Raw genomic sequence first — 17,747 nt, 5'->3', positions numbered from 1 at the left:
ATGGACACAAATACATTTGTGCAGTAAAACATAACAAGGCAACTTAAATGTGTAAAGCACATTTCCAACATGAGGGAGTTCAATGTGCTGCACAGGGTAATAAAATACAGCCAAGTTGAAGATTTACAGTTGAATACGTGCAAAACTACAAGGAAGCAACAGACACCTTTACATCTGAGCTGAGAGCTTCAACCACTGGAGGTCAGCAGAACAGCTGGTGTCACTTTAATTAAATTAAAGTGACACCAGTACCGGTATTCAATGATACCACAGGTGGCATTTAATTGACTCAACTATATCTGTGGGAATAACCCTGACTACAGAAATATAATAATAAATATTAAAAGTTTGAATTTCTTCTCCAAAACGACACAGTGCCTCTTTAAACCATTTGAACTTCAAGGTGCTTCTCAAATAAAAAAAATAACAAATAACAATTCAAAGTTTCTGATCCTCATTCTGCTCTCTCTAATCTGGCTGCCTCTTTATTTTCTAAACTGGTGCTGTCTATTGATCCAAACAAAGTGACAAGTAAATGATTAATTTCTTTACAGAACACATTATTAACAGATCGTGACAGAGTGTGATAAACAAATCTTGATGCACCTACAGTAGCACATGCAAAACAAATATAAGCAAAAATAAAGCTACATAAGAAGATCAAACAGAGAGAGATATAATAATATATGAACATGTGTACAAAACATAAGATAAAAATTAAACAGAGTAGACAGACAGATGGGATCATATATAGATCAATACAGACATCATTAGACAGAAGTTTAAGGTTTCAAAATTACTCATGAGTTTATTAATTTAATAATTTATATATATCATATTTTATTTATTAATTAGAAGACAAAAGAAGTCAATATATACGCTATAATACACACGATAAGTGAGATAAGTAAATTACATTTTCGTTATTTAGTGATTTATGAAGACAGTTTAGTAAAGTAAACTTTAAATATGTGAGGAGATCCAGAGAATGAATGTTAGTGAATAAAACATGTAGTTTATAATAATAAGAAGCAGCTGATGACATATTTAACTGTGTTGTCATGACAACACAACCTGCTGTGTCACCTGAATGTTGCATCACTTCCTGTCAGTACAAAGCGACACACGGCTGAAAAGCTTTTATGATTAATATAAAACACATATAAAGTGACACAGGAGAGTTGTGATCTTTAATTTGTTTGCGTTGTTTGTAACAAAGTGTTAATAAAGTTTGATTGACACAGGGATCTGGTGCGCGTCCCCTTTAAATGCAGCGGGTGACGTCAGCGCCCCGGTCTGCTCGCTTTGTTTGTCCGGAGCTGTTTTTGGCTTCAGACTCCGGAGAGACGAGCAGAGGAGCAGCAGCACCCCCGCGCCCGTCACACAGCTGCGTCGTTAGCGCCTCGACCGCACATTAATCGGCTACTAACTGAGTCGTAACACCGAGAGAGAGATGCCGTCCGACAGACCCTTCAAACAAAGGAGGACATTTGGTAAGAAGACGCCGAGGCTGTGTGTTGTCCGGCTCAGCTAGCTGCCTGAAAACAGCAGCTAGCTGCGGTTAGCCGGCCTGCTAGCCGCCTAGCTCACCCAGTCTGTTGACAAGTGTAGTTACATGATAATAACTGAGTGTTGTGCAGCCTTTACGAGTGTTTCACAGCTGTTTACACGTCTGGTGTCACGGCTCGGGTCGATAGCATCATAGGACAGAAGCTTGTTAGCATCGAGCTTAGAGAATATCTAATCTTATAACCGAAAAAGTGAGGAATAACACATCAAATCTAAATGTCATCGACGCTGTGTCTTACAGTCAGTGTCTCCCGGCCTGTGGTTCATCTCTCTGGCTGCTAAACGTTTAAAGGCCATCTGGGTCACTGTCACATTAGCTTGGCGAGCCTTGAGGGCCAGCAGAGGCCTGACATGACCAGCTTCTCCACAGCTGGGTTTTAAGCTAGCTGCAGTGTGCTAGCTGTAAACATTTCGTGTATGCTGCTCAAAGGAAAACAACATGTGCTGACACATTATCCCAGAACACGTGTTCAGTGATTTATGGTGTAATTTGATGCCAAACGAGGCCCCTGTCCTGCACAGGGAGGAGCCCAGACGGCCAATTACATAATCTGTTCAAACACAGAAACGAGGGCTGAGCAACAGTGGAGACAGAAAAACACAACTTACACTTATTGTGATGTTGTGTTTGGTTGTGACCTCTTTATAAAGCTCTCACTGTCAACAAACCAGAGGCAGTTAATCAGCTGATAATGTCTCAGAGTGGTTACTGGACCTGTTAACCTGACAGGTCTGTGGTTTACTGCTGTTTGTCTGAGTCACAGTCCAACACAAGACTTTGACCCGAGTAAAGAGACGTTAACTCTTTGGATTACTTAGTTTTATTAGTAGGTCAGTACGGAGAAGTATTTTATAAACAAGGGGATGTTAACATACTAAACTCTATGTTGCTATCTTGGGACACAGGATGAGGAGTGTTATGTTCCCGTCTCTGACAGCAGGAATAACAGATCCAGTCCCGAGGGAAGAGTTCGAAAAGAGGAAGATACTCAATGATGGGTGGGACGTTATCTTTTCTTAGGCAAAGCCAGGGAATAAAGTGACCATATTCCTGAAATGAAAACCACAGACATTTTAAGTTTAGCTGTCAATATATCATATACAAATATTCAATGTTGTTATTTATCAATTAAAAACAGGCATAATTACGACTTCATGTATTTTAACTGCTGATCATCGGACCGATAATCAGCATTTTATCCCACTATCTTTATCTGTGATTTTTCTGTCTGATTGCCAATAAAATTAATTTAAAAATGAGCTACTTTGGCTCTGATGCAACATCCTCTTACACAATGTCCCGCCCACAACGCTGTCTGATTGGTAACACATCGTGATTAATAGCCTATAAACAATGAAATAATATGAATCTGTGAAGTAACTAGTAACTACATTATCAAATAAATGTTGTGGTGTTGAAGTTTAAGGTTGCAGAAAAAGGAAATACTCAAGTAAAGTACCTCAAAATTCTACTTAAGTGCAGTACTTGAGTAAATTTGACCCGATCCCATCACAGGTTATTCTAAATTTTGACACTAAGATTTTCATTTTTACTGCAAATGTATATCGCTTCCAAATATCGGTTATCAATCTCTCTGTGATTTCTAATAATCAATATCGGTATCGGCCCTGAAAAAGCCGCATCGGTCGACCTCAATATGTTAATTTTTTTGAGCGATATGACTCGTTTCACCATTATAGTTTGAGCCATTCGGTCCGATAGCATTTGGCACTAAACAGGAAGTCTCTGGTGCGAACGCTCTACGGGCCCCCCGATGCAGAAGATGCAGATATTTTCATAAACCAGCAAGTCGAAAGATTTTTTTGTCTTCATGCGACACTGAGCAGCTTTCACAGGAATGAACGGGGCTTCGCCTCCGTAGCTGTATCCAGATTTTAATCATTAGATTGATGAGTTTCCCTCCAAAGTTTTCTCTAAAACTAGCCCGAGAAGGTAGTTACTAGAAGTAACATAATATGAAGCTGTTATAGCGAGTAGCTCTATCTGGTGGGCAAAATGAGCACAACCCTATTGAGACGTTAACCGGCAGGCTCGGCTCTGCTGCCGGGTCTCTGTGGTCCGTTTTTAAGGCCCAGGAAAGAACAAAGTCTTCTGAGGTCAGGCCGCCAAGAACAGAGACCGTCAAAGGGAATTATACCCAAGACCAGACAGGAGAGCTGGATTATCTCTTTTGTAATATTTTCAAGTGAACCTCCTAAACCCACAGAATGGTTTTAAAAACATACTCTTACATTCTAGCAGCTAGCACCAAACCTTCCCACGGCCAGGGAAGAAAAACATCCCAAACAAAGAAACCATTCACACTTCACTGCTGCTCCTCAATCCCATCTGAGCTTTGAACCCGACCACTGTGTAAAAAATAACTGACGTTTCTCTGAAATCAGGCAATAGGCTGTTCTGAACACTGGAGAGGTCAGTGTGGGTCGTAAAATTAGATAGCAAGGTGGTAAAAAAGTGAAAGAGAGAACAGGCAAATTCACACACAAAGTAAAGCCTGTGTAGAGTTGTGAAATATGTAAACGAGTCCAAACAGTCAAACTTAAACACTTAACAGAACTAGTTTGTATCAGATTGATATCAAGAAAGGTGATCGGGCCGAACACCTGAGCGTCAGTATGTGACGAGCTGGAATCAAAAATCAACTATCTTACAAATCTGACCTTTAAAGAAAGAGAGAAATATTTCTTGATCCGTCCTTTAATCCAGATCCACACCAAAACTCACAGAACATTTTGTGTAATCCTCCTGACAAACAAACAAACAAACAAACATAACCTCGCTGGCTTAAGAGAAGACGTCAGACAGGAGGCGGGTCGACATGATGAACGTCACCGCTCAGAGACGCTGGTAACAGTGAGCGGTTCATTCCTCAGATCAGCGGGCCGTGAGTAACGTGGACACAAAGGCGTTTCTTTGAGCAGCAGGTTCAGAGTCCGGCTGTGTGTGGAGTCAGAACCACTTACTGCTGTTTCCTATTTTCATCTGAACGTGCAGTTTGTCACTTCCTGTGGATTTTCTGACAGAAACCAGGAAATTAATTTGGGCAAACGGGCCAAACATGCAGGAGGGATGTGACACGGGGCATCACAGGGAATTTATGTATTTTAATTTTTATGTTTTCCTTGTTTTTTCTGTTTGTCTTCTGTTTGAACACACACGCCTCATTTCTTCAGTTTTGTTGTGATTTTTTATGATGTGTGTTTCAGTTATGGGCTATTCAGACTACGTTCTGTGTTGCTGTGAAGAGGCTTTGAGTAAATTAGATTTAAAGACAACAAATTGTGCCATAATTTTACAAATTACTCTTAACAGGGGTCCTAAATTATGCATCCAGACTTGTTTGTTCTCCGTCCCAAAATAGAAATACAGACAGTGTTTTTTTGATGATGCTTCTCTCTGGGTGTGCATACATTTCTCATTTTGAACTAAAAAAAAAGCTAAAACCAGACTGTCGGTATCAGCGAGGGAGTCACAGCTTTATATGAGTAACGATAAGTCTGTTTAAAGTTAACGAGTTGTGTCTTTTGTTGCCCACAGCTGACCGGTGCAAAGAGGTCCAGCAGATCCGTGATCAGCACCCCAACAAGATCCCCGTAAGCTGCTGTTCAAATCTGATTTCTACACAACACACCACAGTGTTGAATACACCGCAGAGCAGACAAGGTGCCTGTGAAAGGCTTCTCTGTGCTCCGGCATGTTAAATCTACATATTCTCTTGTGTAGCTTTTTAAATGTGATGTACCTGAAGGGCAGAAAAACAAGTAGTGAGTTACACAACCGTGAAGTCAGAGGACTGTTGTAAGACCTGTTCAGTCTCCGGAGGTGGAAAGTAACAAAGTACAAATACTTTCAGGTATCTGAACTTCTGACCTCTCCTCTCTACAGCTGAACACAAACATCTGAACTTTCTCCTCCTCACAGCTTCAAAACAGGCTCGTTACTTTAGTTTGATGCATTTGAGGGATTATTATCATTAATATGACGTGAGCTTCAGTTAGCTTTGACCACAAATGTCCTTCAGAGGGAGACTTTGATACTCTGAGTACATTTCAGAGCCTGTACTCTATTACTTTTACTGGAGTAAAGAAGTTGAATCAGTTCATTTTAGGCTTTTGTGAACACGAGACAGTCAGTATCGAACACACCGCCGCTGTTTGTTTACACCTCCTTAACACACAGCGTGTCGGCCATGTCACTCTGCTGAGACACAACAAGAACTCATCACTTTATAATGACCTAATCTGACACACTGACCATTATAACAGACAAAAATATTGTCTAGTCTGAACATGACATAATGTGTAACCACGCTCGTCTCTAGTTGTCTTCAAAACGTTCATAAAGAGCTTCTTTGTGTGCTGCTGACTGACTTCCTGTCTGTCGTGTGTTGTCTCTGCTGCAGGTCATCATTGAGAGATATAAGGGAGAGAAACAGCTGCCTGTTCTGGACAAGACCAAGTTCCTGGTACCGGACCACGTCAACATGAGCGAGCTGGTCAAGATCATCAGGTAAACACACACACACACACACACACACACACACACACACACACACACACACACACACACACACACACACATTGGATAGCAGTGTAGTTTAAGGTCATTGAGGTGTATGTTTGGTATGTGCGTGTATATTTGGAGCTGTGTGTTGGCGTGCGTGTGTGCTGCTAGTGTTTTAAATACCATAAGAGTGAGCTGAAGGGTGTGTTCAGATGTGGCAGCCTGCTGAGGCGGCAGTCGACCGGTTTGTTTACAACCAGCACAGCTTCATAATCAGAGGAGAGGAGGGGAGAGCTCTTTACATCCAGCTGTAGATTAATGGGCCAGTAAATTAAGATTTTACTGTCATACAGTGCAGAAATATCAGAATAGAGCTGTGGATCTATTAATAACTGTAAATCTTAAATGCTGATGAAGCAGAAATATGAAGGCAGTTATTGTAGTGATGTATTCACAATTTATCTGCATGTTGTAGTTCAGTCTCCAGAGTTATTGCACCGATTAGAGCTGCACAATTAATGCCAAAATAATCAAAATCACAAGATGACTAAGCGTAATATCCAAATCGCAAGAACTGCAGTTATTTTATAAGGGAAAGGGTCACTAAACAGTGTTTTAATGAAATGCTGTAGAGCTGCAGAGACGCTCTGGCCGCCACAGTTTGTTCTCCAGACGTAATAAAACATGTTTGTTTGGCAGAGACCAGGAGAAACGCAACATCATCATGATTTTACTAGTTTTTCAATGACAATGAAAACTGTGTTGTAAAATTTTATCATCCATAATAATCATGAATATCTCAATATCTGTCAAAAATAATCGCTTCATCACTTTCTGAGCCCTCGCACTGATTCTGACCTCTCTATTCTGAACTTGCACAGTGGAGTGTGTGACGCATATATGATAGATATAGATAGATAGATAGATAGATATATAGATATATATGAACTGCACGTCTGTTTACTTCCTGTGTGATTCTTTAAGTGTAATGATAGCACGGGACGAAGGCCTCTAACGAGTGACAGAAAGCACATGATGTTTGAGGCAATAACACCCTTTAACTTCTTCCTTTCCCTCCTCACCCTCTCCCTCACCCCGTCCCCCCCAGACGCCGGCTGCAGCTGAACCCCACGCAGGCCTTCTTCCTGCTGGTCAACCAGCACAGCATGGTGTCCGTGTCCACGCCCATCTCCGAGATCTACGAGCAGGAGAGGGACGAGGACGGCTTCCTCTACATGGTCTACGCCTCGCAGGAGACCTTCGGCTGCTAGGGAGGGGGAGGGGAGGGAGAGCGGGACATCTTCAGGTGCTGGGAGGATGGGGAGAGGGTAGAGGGGGGACGTTTGAGGGGTAAAGAGAGGTGTACGGTGTCAGAAACCACCAAACTCCACGATCCTCTCCACTTTGTTGCATTGCAGGCCCACGTAGCAGCACCCCGTCAGTCAGTGTACATGTGACAGACACCCCCCGTCCCTCTCTCTCCGTCGTAGTCGAGCACCTTCTTCATATTGGTCAGTAAGTACAACACTAGCTACAAAAGCCAGAGGACATCCTGTGTGTCTTTCCTGCCCTCAGAGTTAGAGTTCAGAATCATCCCTGTGAGTGATTCGAGTTTTATTTTGTCTCTTTTGTTCTCTTGGTTCCACAGTTCTCTTATTTTGAAAGGGTGGGACTAACAAACCGATGATTTTGCGAGTAAAATTGATTTTCATCCTCAAAAGCTATAAAAAAAGACGAGCTAAACTTGAAACCAGGCAGTTTCATGCGAGCCAGTCGAAGTTCAGGATGTCGTCTGAAGCTCGGCTGATGACGTCACTGACGTGCACGCAGGTGGAAACACAGCACAGTTAGTTCATAACTATCCAGTAATTTATATTCTCATCACTGCAGCAGCAGTAGTACAAGCTAGTAGATAGATTCATAGTGATTGTTGTTTTACCTTTTAACTTTTTTAACGTAGTTTTTTTTAATCATTGTCTTTATTCTGACACGTTAGCTGTAGTTTAGTTTGTGTTATTTAGCCTCTTCTGACTTTGTTTTAATCACACATTTACCATCAGCCTGAAGCTCAACTTGCCAACTCGCCACTGGCTACCGAGTAGCTGACAATCAGGCTAGGAATGACTGTAATACTCGTAAATTTAATAACTTTACATGTGCAATATTTATCCCCTCACACCCCGACAGACACACCATAACGGCAGCACTACTCTCCCCCCCGTTAAGCTACTGTCATGTACTAACTGCTCACTCATAGAAGGGAAGTTAGCGCTAGCGCCATTAGCCACATGCTGCTACATCCTGTCAGGCAGGATGTTTACAGACTGAACTTGATGTCTTTTTGCCCCCCTAAGCACAATAAATACACCTGTAGTATCACTACTCACCTGTCTTCCTGTACACAGAGCTCACCCACATTTAACGTCATAAACAACCAATCAGGTGCAGCAGATTTAAAGGCCTATCCTGTAGATTTTAGGCAGTGGAAACACGAGGGATGCACTCTGATCCGACTGACTGGAAGTTAGATGCTTGCTTGCTTTTCATGCTTGGTTCAAAAAAAAAAAAGGAGGAAAAAAACACAAATGTCAGAGATGAGATCATTTTGTTGGAAACTGACAGCGTTGGTCAGGATGAGCAGCTCAGGAGGGGATCCCGTCTCCACAGAGGCAAACAAAAGCTCACGAGCAGTTACACTGGGATGATGATTACAGGACGGGACGACGGGCTCGGACAGCAGCAGTGAAACGCCAATAAAATGATCCCATTCTGTAAATTAGGCAGAGCTGATGCAGCCTGCAGTTGGCAGCAGTGGAAGCCAGGAAGTAATCAGATCCCAGTGAAGCCTCTCAGGTGAAGCGTTAACATCGTTTGTCGGCTGTGAGGGCGACGCCCCCTCCTGGCCTCGTGTCAGACTGCTTGTAAGAACGCTGCGTGTGTCATGGTAGCATAGAGTCGAGCATTAGACATCATAAAATGTATTTAATGTCGGAAATGAATGAGCTTCTTTTGCACATAAATTAATACAAATATAAAAAGAGTTGGCATAGAGGTTTTTTTTAGGGATTACTGTATCTATATAACAATTATCTCTTCTTTTGTATCTACTCCTGTTCTGTAGAGCGCTGCTGCTCTCTGTATGTTCGTCTGTCTGCCTTTGTTTAATGAGACTTTATAGACAAAAAAAGGTTGTGATGCACTACAGACCTGCATGTTTTGACTTTTTTTTTTTATATAAATGTATATTGATTTTACGCAATAGATATAATTGTATTGTTTAATTGAGAAAGAAAAAAAAGTCTTTTTAGATGTTTCCCAAACCAAAAACTGAAAATAAATGTATGTGTATGTTTGAAACAAAACAAAAAAAATGTGTGTGCGTATAAACGATCATATAATCGAGCTGTATTACAAACGTGTGTTTTTCTTTAGGCTTTCTGACATTGTCACTGTTTGGAGGGGTGTACATAGACGCATTGCTACAACCTTATTCAAAGCATTTGCCAATAAATAAAAAAAGTTGCCTTTAAAATATTTTTCCTGTCTTTTTATCTGTTTTGCACTTTTTGACTGTTTTTCATTCAAGGTTCATTTCCTGCTTTGTTTTTAAAGGTGCATTACAAAGGACATGGGCAGCGTTTTAGTTTAAAACATTAGAAAATGAACAAACATTATCAAGAGTGTGAAGAGACGTCTACTGAAGTTAGCATGCTAACCAGCTAGCCCCGGCCAGTCCTGCCTCCTAACACCACTTTGTACCTGCAGAGGTGATGGAGGTCTGATCGCGCTGTAGTTTCAGCTGGGAGACGTAAAAGCAGCCGGTTCACTACCGAGTCGAATAAATCAACAAATAAACTCACAGAATGTCAAGAAAGGAAATATTTTAACTTACTAAACAGAAAAATGCAACCGTACACCGTCTGAATTCAAGTTTCTCTCATTAACAGAACTAAGACGAGCCTATTCGCCTCGTTAACTACACGGCTAACTGGGCTAACGAGCTTATAAACTATAGTGAGCAGCAGTTAGCGGTTAGTTAATGCTGCCGCCTTTGGAGCTTCCTTCAAAGTCTGTCCGTTTCTTACAAACTACACCTTTAAATGATGTCTCTTGTCCGTCAGTCGGTCACACTGAACACCAGCAGGAACACGAGATGTTAAGTATTCAGAGCCTGTAAGTATCAATTCATTAATGTAACAGTACTCTATTACATTAACATTGATCACTGATACATTATTTACTGCTGCATCAGTGATGGAGCAGATGTTGCTGTTGGAGCGGCTCCAGGTGGAGAATAACTTGATGTACAGCGAGCTCGTTCAGTCCAGCTGTGGTAAAAGTGATGGAATGTAACTAAGTACATTTACTCAAGTACTTTACACGTGTACAGTCTGGAGGTACTTGTCCGTTACTTAATATTTCCATTTTCTGCTGCTTTATACTTCCACTCCAACATGTTTAGAGACAAATATTGTGATTTTTAATCCATAATTAGAGATTACATGCTGCATCAGAGCCAAAGTAGCTGTTTTAAATTAATTTATTTTATCAAAAATAAACTCAAATTAATCAATCAAATAGAAAGATGAACATTCTGATATCTATCAGATCTGATAATCAGTCGACTCACAGTATACAGAAAATACATTACATAAATATATTTATATATATGTTTCATTTACTTTTGATACTTACATATATTTAATATCAGATACTTTAAGACTTTTACTCACTTTTACCAAATTAGCATCTTTACATGACACAACACTGTTGGTTCCCACCCTGGAGGTCAGGGCCACTCCAGAGGGTCATCGGACAAATCTGAGGGGTCATCAGGTGATTAATGAGTTAATCAGTTTTTAGACTTTTCTTAAATAAAGTCATAAAATATTTTACATCTTTAGGCTTCAGACAAATTAAACAATGTGAGAAGTTTGGAGATGAAAACACAGTTTGATGTGTCAGTGTTAATCTGATTGAACAATGTGTTCTATTATTTTACTTTATCATATTTATGCAAAATCTTAATCTGAAAACTAACTGCAGCCGTCAAATAAATGTAATGAAGTAAAAAGTACCATACCTCCTTCTGAAATGTATTACGAGTGTAAAGCAGTTTAAAAACTTGATACTAAAAAGACGAACTACCTCAGTTTGTTTCACTCGGCTCTCAAACATTATTCAGTTTTCAACCCAGATTTCTCCTGAACACTGCAAAGAAAACATCAAACAGATAAAAAGAGGGTGATTTATTTTATTTTACAAGACAGACGAGACGTAACGTTTGTTTAGAAATATCCTCCATGTTTGTAGTTCACCAGCAAGCTTCCATCTGTTACAGAAAGACTGAAGTGAAAACTACTCAGTCTAAACCGGTTTACATCCGAGTCCGTCTCATTTCATTCATCTCCTTAGTATAAACGTTACGTACGAGACCAGTGACACTGAAATCACACTGTGGATTTATCATACTGCATGTTGTACATTGTCAGTTCCCGGACGCTGCGATATCAGACGTCCTTACTGTAGATTAATGTCGGCTCGTTGCCTCTTACAGTTTCAAAAGCAACAGGTTTCATCCTTCAAGCATCAGAGTCGCCTCAACAGTCTGCAAACTACCAGGGAGGTGATTCTGTCGAGGCGACGGACAGTTTCCCCACCAGGGCTGAAAATTACATCAAGCTGCTACCAAAAGAGTTTAGACACGTGTTTTATCTACGGTGGCTTTTTAAACGATACAGGCACAGAAATAAATTTGATTTTTGATTCCTTTTAGCGCAGCTCTGCTCACTGTTGGTCTCCAAACTGGGAGAAGATGGTCGATGTTATTTCTACCTATTATATTCACATTAGTGCCACAAAGGCTGAAACATCAGATTCCTCAACTTGTTTTAATACTCAGGCAGCATTTTTCTTTCACCAGTTCTTCTTTTTTTTTGGTCTTGTTGTACCAAAAGGCCTCCAGCAGCCTGATCCCCGGATCAACACCTTTAAGCCTGCTACCAGTTATCTGCTCCAGGCCCAGTCAACATGAGAGATGAGGTGGTGGATATGCAGCTAAACCTGCCCGGATCATCTCCGTACAGAGAGCTGATTTTAAAAATGACTACAGTAACCAGAGGAAAGGTTTCAGAGAGATGAAACCAAATGTTAGAAAGGTACAAAATGATGTTGGTAACGTGGCTGCAGGTGTGACTTCTGAGTGAAAGTGAACTGAACTGTGTGGAAGGAGGTGATTTAAGTTGAGAAACGAGGTCCAGCAGCTTGTTGGCGTCATGTGTGAGAACAGGCGAACCGCAGCAGTGGCAGGAAGGTGTGGAGGCGGATTACGCCATGCTGATGGGAAACAGAGGAGAGGAGACAGTTAAAATCACAGGAAATCAACAGTTAATGGTTTTTACTCTTCCTGTAACTGATGATGAAAATGGGAGACGGACTGTTATTCAAAATCAATATGTTACAGCTGCTGGGAAACGAGGAACACAGGGAGGTCGGGCCGAACCACAAAAATACACCCGTGCTGACAGCAGGAGGGAAAAACAAAACCAGGAGGTCAAATTAATCAGATTTTAATCTAATTTTACGCTAAAATATTGTTTATATTTCATTTACACCACAGAAACTCGGGAGTTAGTGTAAATATGTGTGTATACAGACTGTAGTTAGAAAACACTGACTTTAAATAAGGACGGACAACATGACATATTCCATTAAACATCCTGATCGCCTGCTGGTCGGTGGCTGCAGTTCACAGTATAGATCAGAAATCCTTCCTCCGTGTTAGCAGATGTTCACGTCACACGTTTATTTTTGATACGTTTGGTATTAATTAATTATTTGATGCTATAAAAAGGGGATAAAACGTCATGATGGACAATCAGAAAGCTGATCAGACAGCTGATGATGCAGCTGCTCCACCAGCTGATCACTGCTGCACAGACTGACTCTAAATGATGTCACCAGCACAAGATGGCTGCACCTGTGTCTGGGATATCTTGGCTTCATTTTGTAAAGTTGGAGGAAGTGAAGACATGTCGTCCATCTTTATATATATACGCCTTTATATACATCATAATACTGCTGTTGTTCAGATCATCTGCCCCCTCAAGTAGTTACCAGTCTGTGCTCTAGCTAACGTTACTAAGAGAAGAATGTGCCATTAAATGTATAACCAGGCTAGCTGTTCCCCCTGTGTCTGGTCTTTATTCTGAGCTAAGCTAACACATGATGGCTGTACCTTCATATTAAACATCACAGATACGTCACACAAATACACACATCTGCCAAAATGTCAAGCTAGTTCTTTAAAGAGGACCTCAACCTTCACTAAACCTCACAGTGAAACATCGTACGTGCAGACAAACTGGATCCATTTAAACTTTTTAGGAAACAACTCGTCTCCAATCAGAACTCCAGACTGTGTCAACAGAATATCGGGACAGACTGAGTCCAGATCGAGTTAACTTGAAGGAGCAACAACAGGAAGTCGAGTGTGAAGTAACACTGATGAACGATTTAAATTATTATTTAACTAGAATCGTTACAAAATGAACAGATGGTAGCCTGTGTGTGTGTGTGTGTGTGTGTGTGTGTGTGTGTGTGTGTGTGTAAGTGAGGAGCCATGTGTGATCAACAAGTATTAATGAGTCAGTCTGTTGAGTGTTACGATCATTTCTGTGTGTTGTAACTGAAGGATGTGGGTCAAACAGGTTGTCACAGATCAACTGTCAGAGATCATCTCGTAAAGTGTTCTGGTTGTTTACAGCTCGCTTGTTGTGAAAGTAAAAATTGATGAGCAAATGTGTAAAATCTACAAAACCAGACAATAATAATGTGTGTGTGTGTGTGTGTGTGTGTGTGTTGGTCACCTGTCGATCAGCGAGTCCCTCATGCTGGTGGCGATGGCGGAGGGCTGCGACGCGTCACTCAGTCTGAAGACGCTCTCGATGACCGACAGCTCCGTGCTGGTGGTGTCCAGGCCGCAGAACGCACACCAGTCGTTGACCACCATCCCCGCCGCGATCACCTCGCTGCCCCGGTTCACTGTGCCGGCCTGAACAGGAAGTCAGCCGTACTGTCATTTAAGAACACTCAACTCTTTCTTGTTTAAAGGACTATTTGTTTCTGTTCTCTCCTGCAGGCTGATGGAACAAAATATGAAATCTCTGATATCTGCTCTGACTCACAGGACGTGATGCGTTTCATGGTTAAAGACTCGTCTCTCTGCTGTATCATTTCTCCTGCGCTGTCATTATGAAATTTCTGTCCCTGCTCCTTTGAGTGAGTTAACGCGTGAACACGTTTATCTCACAATTCCTGTAAACCGTCTGGAGGGTTGGCTGTCCTGTGATCTTCACTAATCTCTGATTAAGTAACAGAAGCACTGTTGTTCACAGGGATCACATACAGAGTGAGTGTTTATCAGGTTGATCCGGGCAAAGTCAAACCCGACCCCCTCCCTCCCATCACTCACCACTAGAGGAACCTGAAGCAGAGACGACAGCTCGTCCTGGTCTTCTATCGACGTCTTTGGGTGGACGAGGCCTCCCTGGTTGCTGAATGCGCAGTAGGAGCCGACCAGGACCTGCTCTGCTACCGTCTGTCGGAACACCTCCACCTTCAGAGTGTCTGCGAGGATCTCCTCCGTCTCCTGATGGAGGGAGAGCGTGTGTTAGGAAAAAAAAAGTAGTTTTTGACATGAGTGATATCATCAGAACGATAATGCTCATTTCTTTTTATTACAACTGCATATGAACTGTAGTTTTATCAAACACTTGGTTGTTTATGTGACTAAGCCATGAACCGATATCTGAGGCGACATCCACACTTCGTTTTAAAATGCATACAATGCTACTTTTCGCCTACTGTTCACACTAATCATTTACATTTTTACAGCCCTAACACAACTTTTGAAAACACTGCTGACCCCGTATAAGTTTGAAGAAAAAAAAAAGATGGTGTTTTAATTGGAAACAGAGACTTCTGGACACGATGACACAGATGTATATAACCAACAATTCATGTTGAATCATCAATAATGATGCCCGCACATTTCACTCGAAACAGTGTGGTGACCTAAAAGAATTATTTCCTCCTGCTCTGAAGAACCGATGGAGGTTCAGGATGCTGTCTGTGTGTTTCTTCTGGATGAACCAGCTCATGAAGGATGAAGCATACCGCCACAGACGTTTGAATGAACAGTTTGCCGTTTTGAGGAGGGTGATGGACATAAACATGGAGCACCTTCCTTTTGTTATCGATGACTGTTTTGTTTTACACAACGTCTGCGACAACATTACAGCGACTGTCACACTTTAAGAGCCACTCTGTGGGTACAACTGTCTGCTAGGGTGTACATGAGAGTGTGTGTGTTTGTTTGGTGTGTATCTTCGTCTCACCCTGTCGAGGTCGGGGTGGACCAGCGCTACGTAGTCGTTGCAGGCGATGACGTTCCCGAGAGCAGACAGCCTCTCCTCGACTCTCTGGATCCTCACCGTGTCTGGCAGGCAGTTTCTGATGTGCTGCAGCTCCTGGTCTGTCGTGCTGTTGGGCACCAGCATGCCGTGACGGTTACCTGAAGACAGCACAGACAGAAGAGTCATCAGAAACAATGATACGTCTGTAGTCAGGATAAATTAAAGTACCCGTGTCAGTAACTGATCAAACAAACTCAAAAGATTTATCTTTTGTTCTTTGCTCTTTTTGTGTTGACGAAGATTAAAAAAAGACGACTGAGGTGAAGGTGGAGGATCCCTGAAGGAAAGATCTCCAGAAGCTGGAAGAACCAGACCGGAGGAGTGTGTGTGTGTGTGTGTGTGTGTGTGTGTGTGTGTGTGTGTGTGTGTGTGTGTGTGTGCGCTTGTGCTCCAGAGCTTTACTCACCCACACACATCCTCCCTATGATGCGACAGCCTGCTATGGAGGCGTGGACCACTGGGATGGTTTCTGACAGTTCCCCCTCAAACACACTGCAGACACACAAACAACAACAACATGATGTCACTTATTTCAGCTCTGCATGGAAACCAATCACTGATCAACTGGACCAGCTGTTCTTTCTGGGTCCAGTTATCAATACACTAAATCTGAATTTGTAGAATTAGTGTAACATTTGTGCAAACTGCTCATGGTGGTTTCGTGCAGTATGGGTCGGATCACAATATTGAGATTACACTTAAACATAGGTCGGCATGTTGGATCATTAACATGCCGAACTTCAAAAGGCGTCCAGGTGATTCTTGAAATGTGTTCGGTTATGTTGCTCCTGGTTGCATGCTGACCTGTGAGGAAGGAAACTTTAATTTGCTTGATTTCTAAATGAGGTTTGGTAGGGCACTAAAGCACGGAGCACAGAATGGCACTTTTTTTGCGATATTTCTTACATTATCCCTCCACACATACTAAAACATACATATAAACACCTCCACTGTGTCTGACATGTTGTTCTGAGAGTGTTTTATGAGAACTCTTACATTAATCTGCAGCCCACTGTGAGTAAAATTAACTTAATGTTGAAGTCCCTTCTGGTTTTTGCTAAATTTACCAGACCTGCATGTTGAGATTAGGTTCAGGTAGCGTGATGACACGTTTCTGTGTAGTCCCAGGTGTGTGTGTACTTTGTCATCAACAATAAGATGTCGTTCAGCTGACACACCTCTTCTTACATAAAGTCTTTTACAGACGTTGCACTCAGATGACATCAGCCAGCGAGGCTCGGAGGGGAAGCTAATGTAGCCTCCATGCTACACAACCCGACTGAATCGAGCTGATGCAGCCGCCCGAGCTTAATAAAAACAATGTAATAGACTTGTTCGAAAGGTAAAGTCTCACCTGTAGAAGTTCTCCGAGCCGCCGACCGCCACCAGGCAGTACGTGTTGGTCAGTTTGGCGAAGCAGCCGATCTCGTTGTTTTTCTCAAACGATGCTCTCACGGCCATGATGGAGGACGATGCTAACTTCTGATCCTGGAACAGCAACACACGTTTTAAAACACTGAGCCTGGGTCACGGTGATGAGCTGCTGGATCTGAGAGCAGACTGCGAGTTTGTTAGTCTGATAATTAACGAGTTGAACAGCTGTGACACCGCAGCTAGCAGGGGAGCTAACGCTAGCTAACCGTTAGTTTTTTAGAAGTTGAACGTTGGGCTGAAAGAAACCGGAAACGCGTCAGAGCAGCTCACGTGCGTTAGCAGACAGCTTCGACTTCACAACGTTAAAGTTCGTCTTTTAATTAATTTATGATATTAAAGAGAAAAAAAGGTGAAATTACCTGAGAAACGTTCACAGCCGCACAACATGCGTGGCGAGTCCCTTCAACCCCACGTGTTCACTTCCGCGTCGGGGTCAACGTGGTGACGTAGGACGTAACATGCGTGACAACAACAACGTGCTGAGAGAAGAAGAAGCTGCACAGAGCTGATCCTGATAAATGAGGTCAAACATAATATGATCAATATCAGCTCATGTTGTCAGCTGCTTATTTTACACCAATGGTCAAAGCTCAAGCAAATATAATTACATTTCTATCATAGATTTAAAGGTTACAGGTGAAAAAGTTGACTATATGATTGTTAGTGTTAAATAGTCCTTTTCTGTACATTTTAATAAAATTTATAGCAAAATAATGGTCATATAGCCTTAATACATGTATAGA

At 41.9% G+C, this 17,747-nt stretch overlaps 2 protein-coding genes across 2 annotated transcripts; one reads left to right on the top strand and one right to left on the bottom strand.

Moving 5' to 3' along the window:
- Positions 1-1,333: 1,333 nt before the first annotated feature.
- map1lc3a (microtubule-associated protein 1 light chain 3 alpha) lies at positions 1,334-9,628 on the top strand. The gene is made up of 4 exons (XM_073467892.1): positions 1,334-1,493; positions 5,129-5,184; positions 5,994-6,100; positions 7,203-9,628. The coding sequence occupies exons 1-4, from the start codon at positions 1,454-1,456 to the stop codon at positions 7,363-7,365; spliced, it is 366 nt and encodes a 121-aa protein (XP_073323993.1). The 5' UTR covers positions 1,334-1,453; the 3' UTR covers positions 7,366-9,628.
- A 1,700-nt stretch (positions 9,629-11,328) lies between these two features.
- On the bottom strand, positions 11,329-17,448 carry eif6 (eukaryotic translation initiation factor 6). The gene is made up of 7 exons (XM_073468421.1): positions 17,364-17,448; positions 16,925-17,058; positions 15,977-16,062; positions 15,493-15,668; positions 14,568-14,744; positions 13,963-14,147; positions 11,329-12,430 (listed from the first exon to the last, which is right to left on the bottom strand). Exons 2-7 carry the CDS (start codon positions 17,029-17,031, stop codon positions 12,421-12,423), a joined length of 741 nt encoding a protein of 246 aa, XP_073324522.1. The 5' UTR covers positions 17,032-17,058; positions 17,364-17,448; the 3' UTR covers positions 11,329-12,420.
- Between the last annotated feature and the right edge of the window lie 299 nt (positions 17,449-17,747).

This window comes from Pagrus major, chromosome 6 (assembly GCF_040436345.1).
Source record: "Pagrus major chromosome 6, Pma_NU_1.0".
In the NCBI taxonomy this organism is placed as follows: Eukaryota; Metazoa; Chordata; class Actinopteri; order Spariformes; family Sparidae; genus Pagrus; species Pagrus major.
This window is presented reverse-complemented; position numbering and strand designations above follow the sequence as displayed.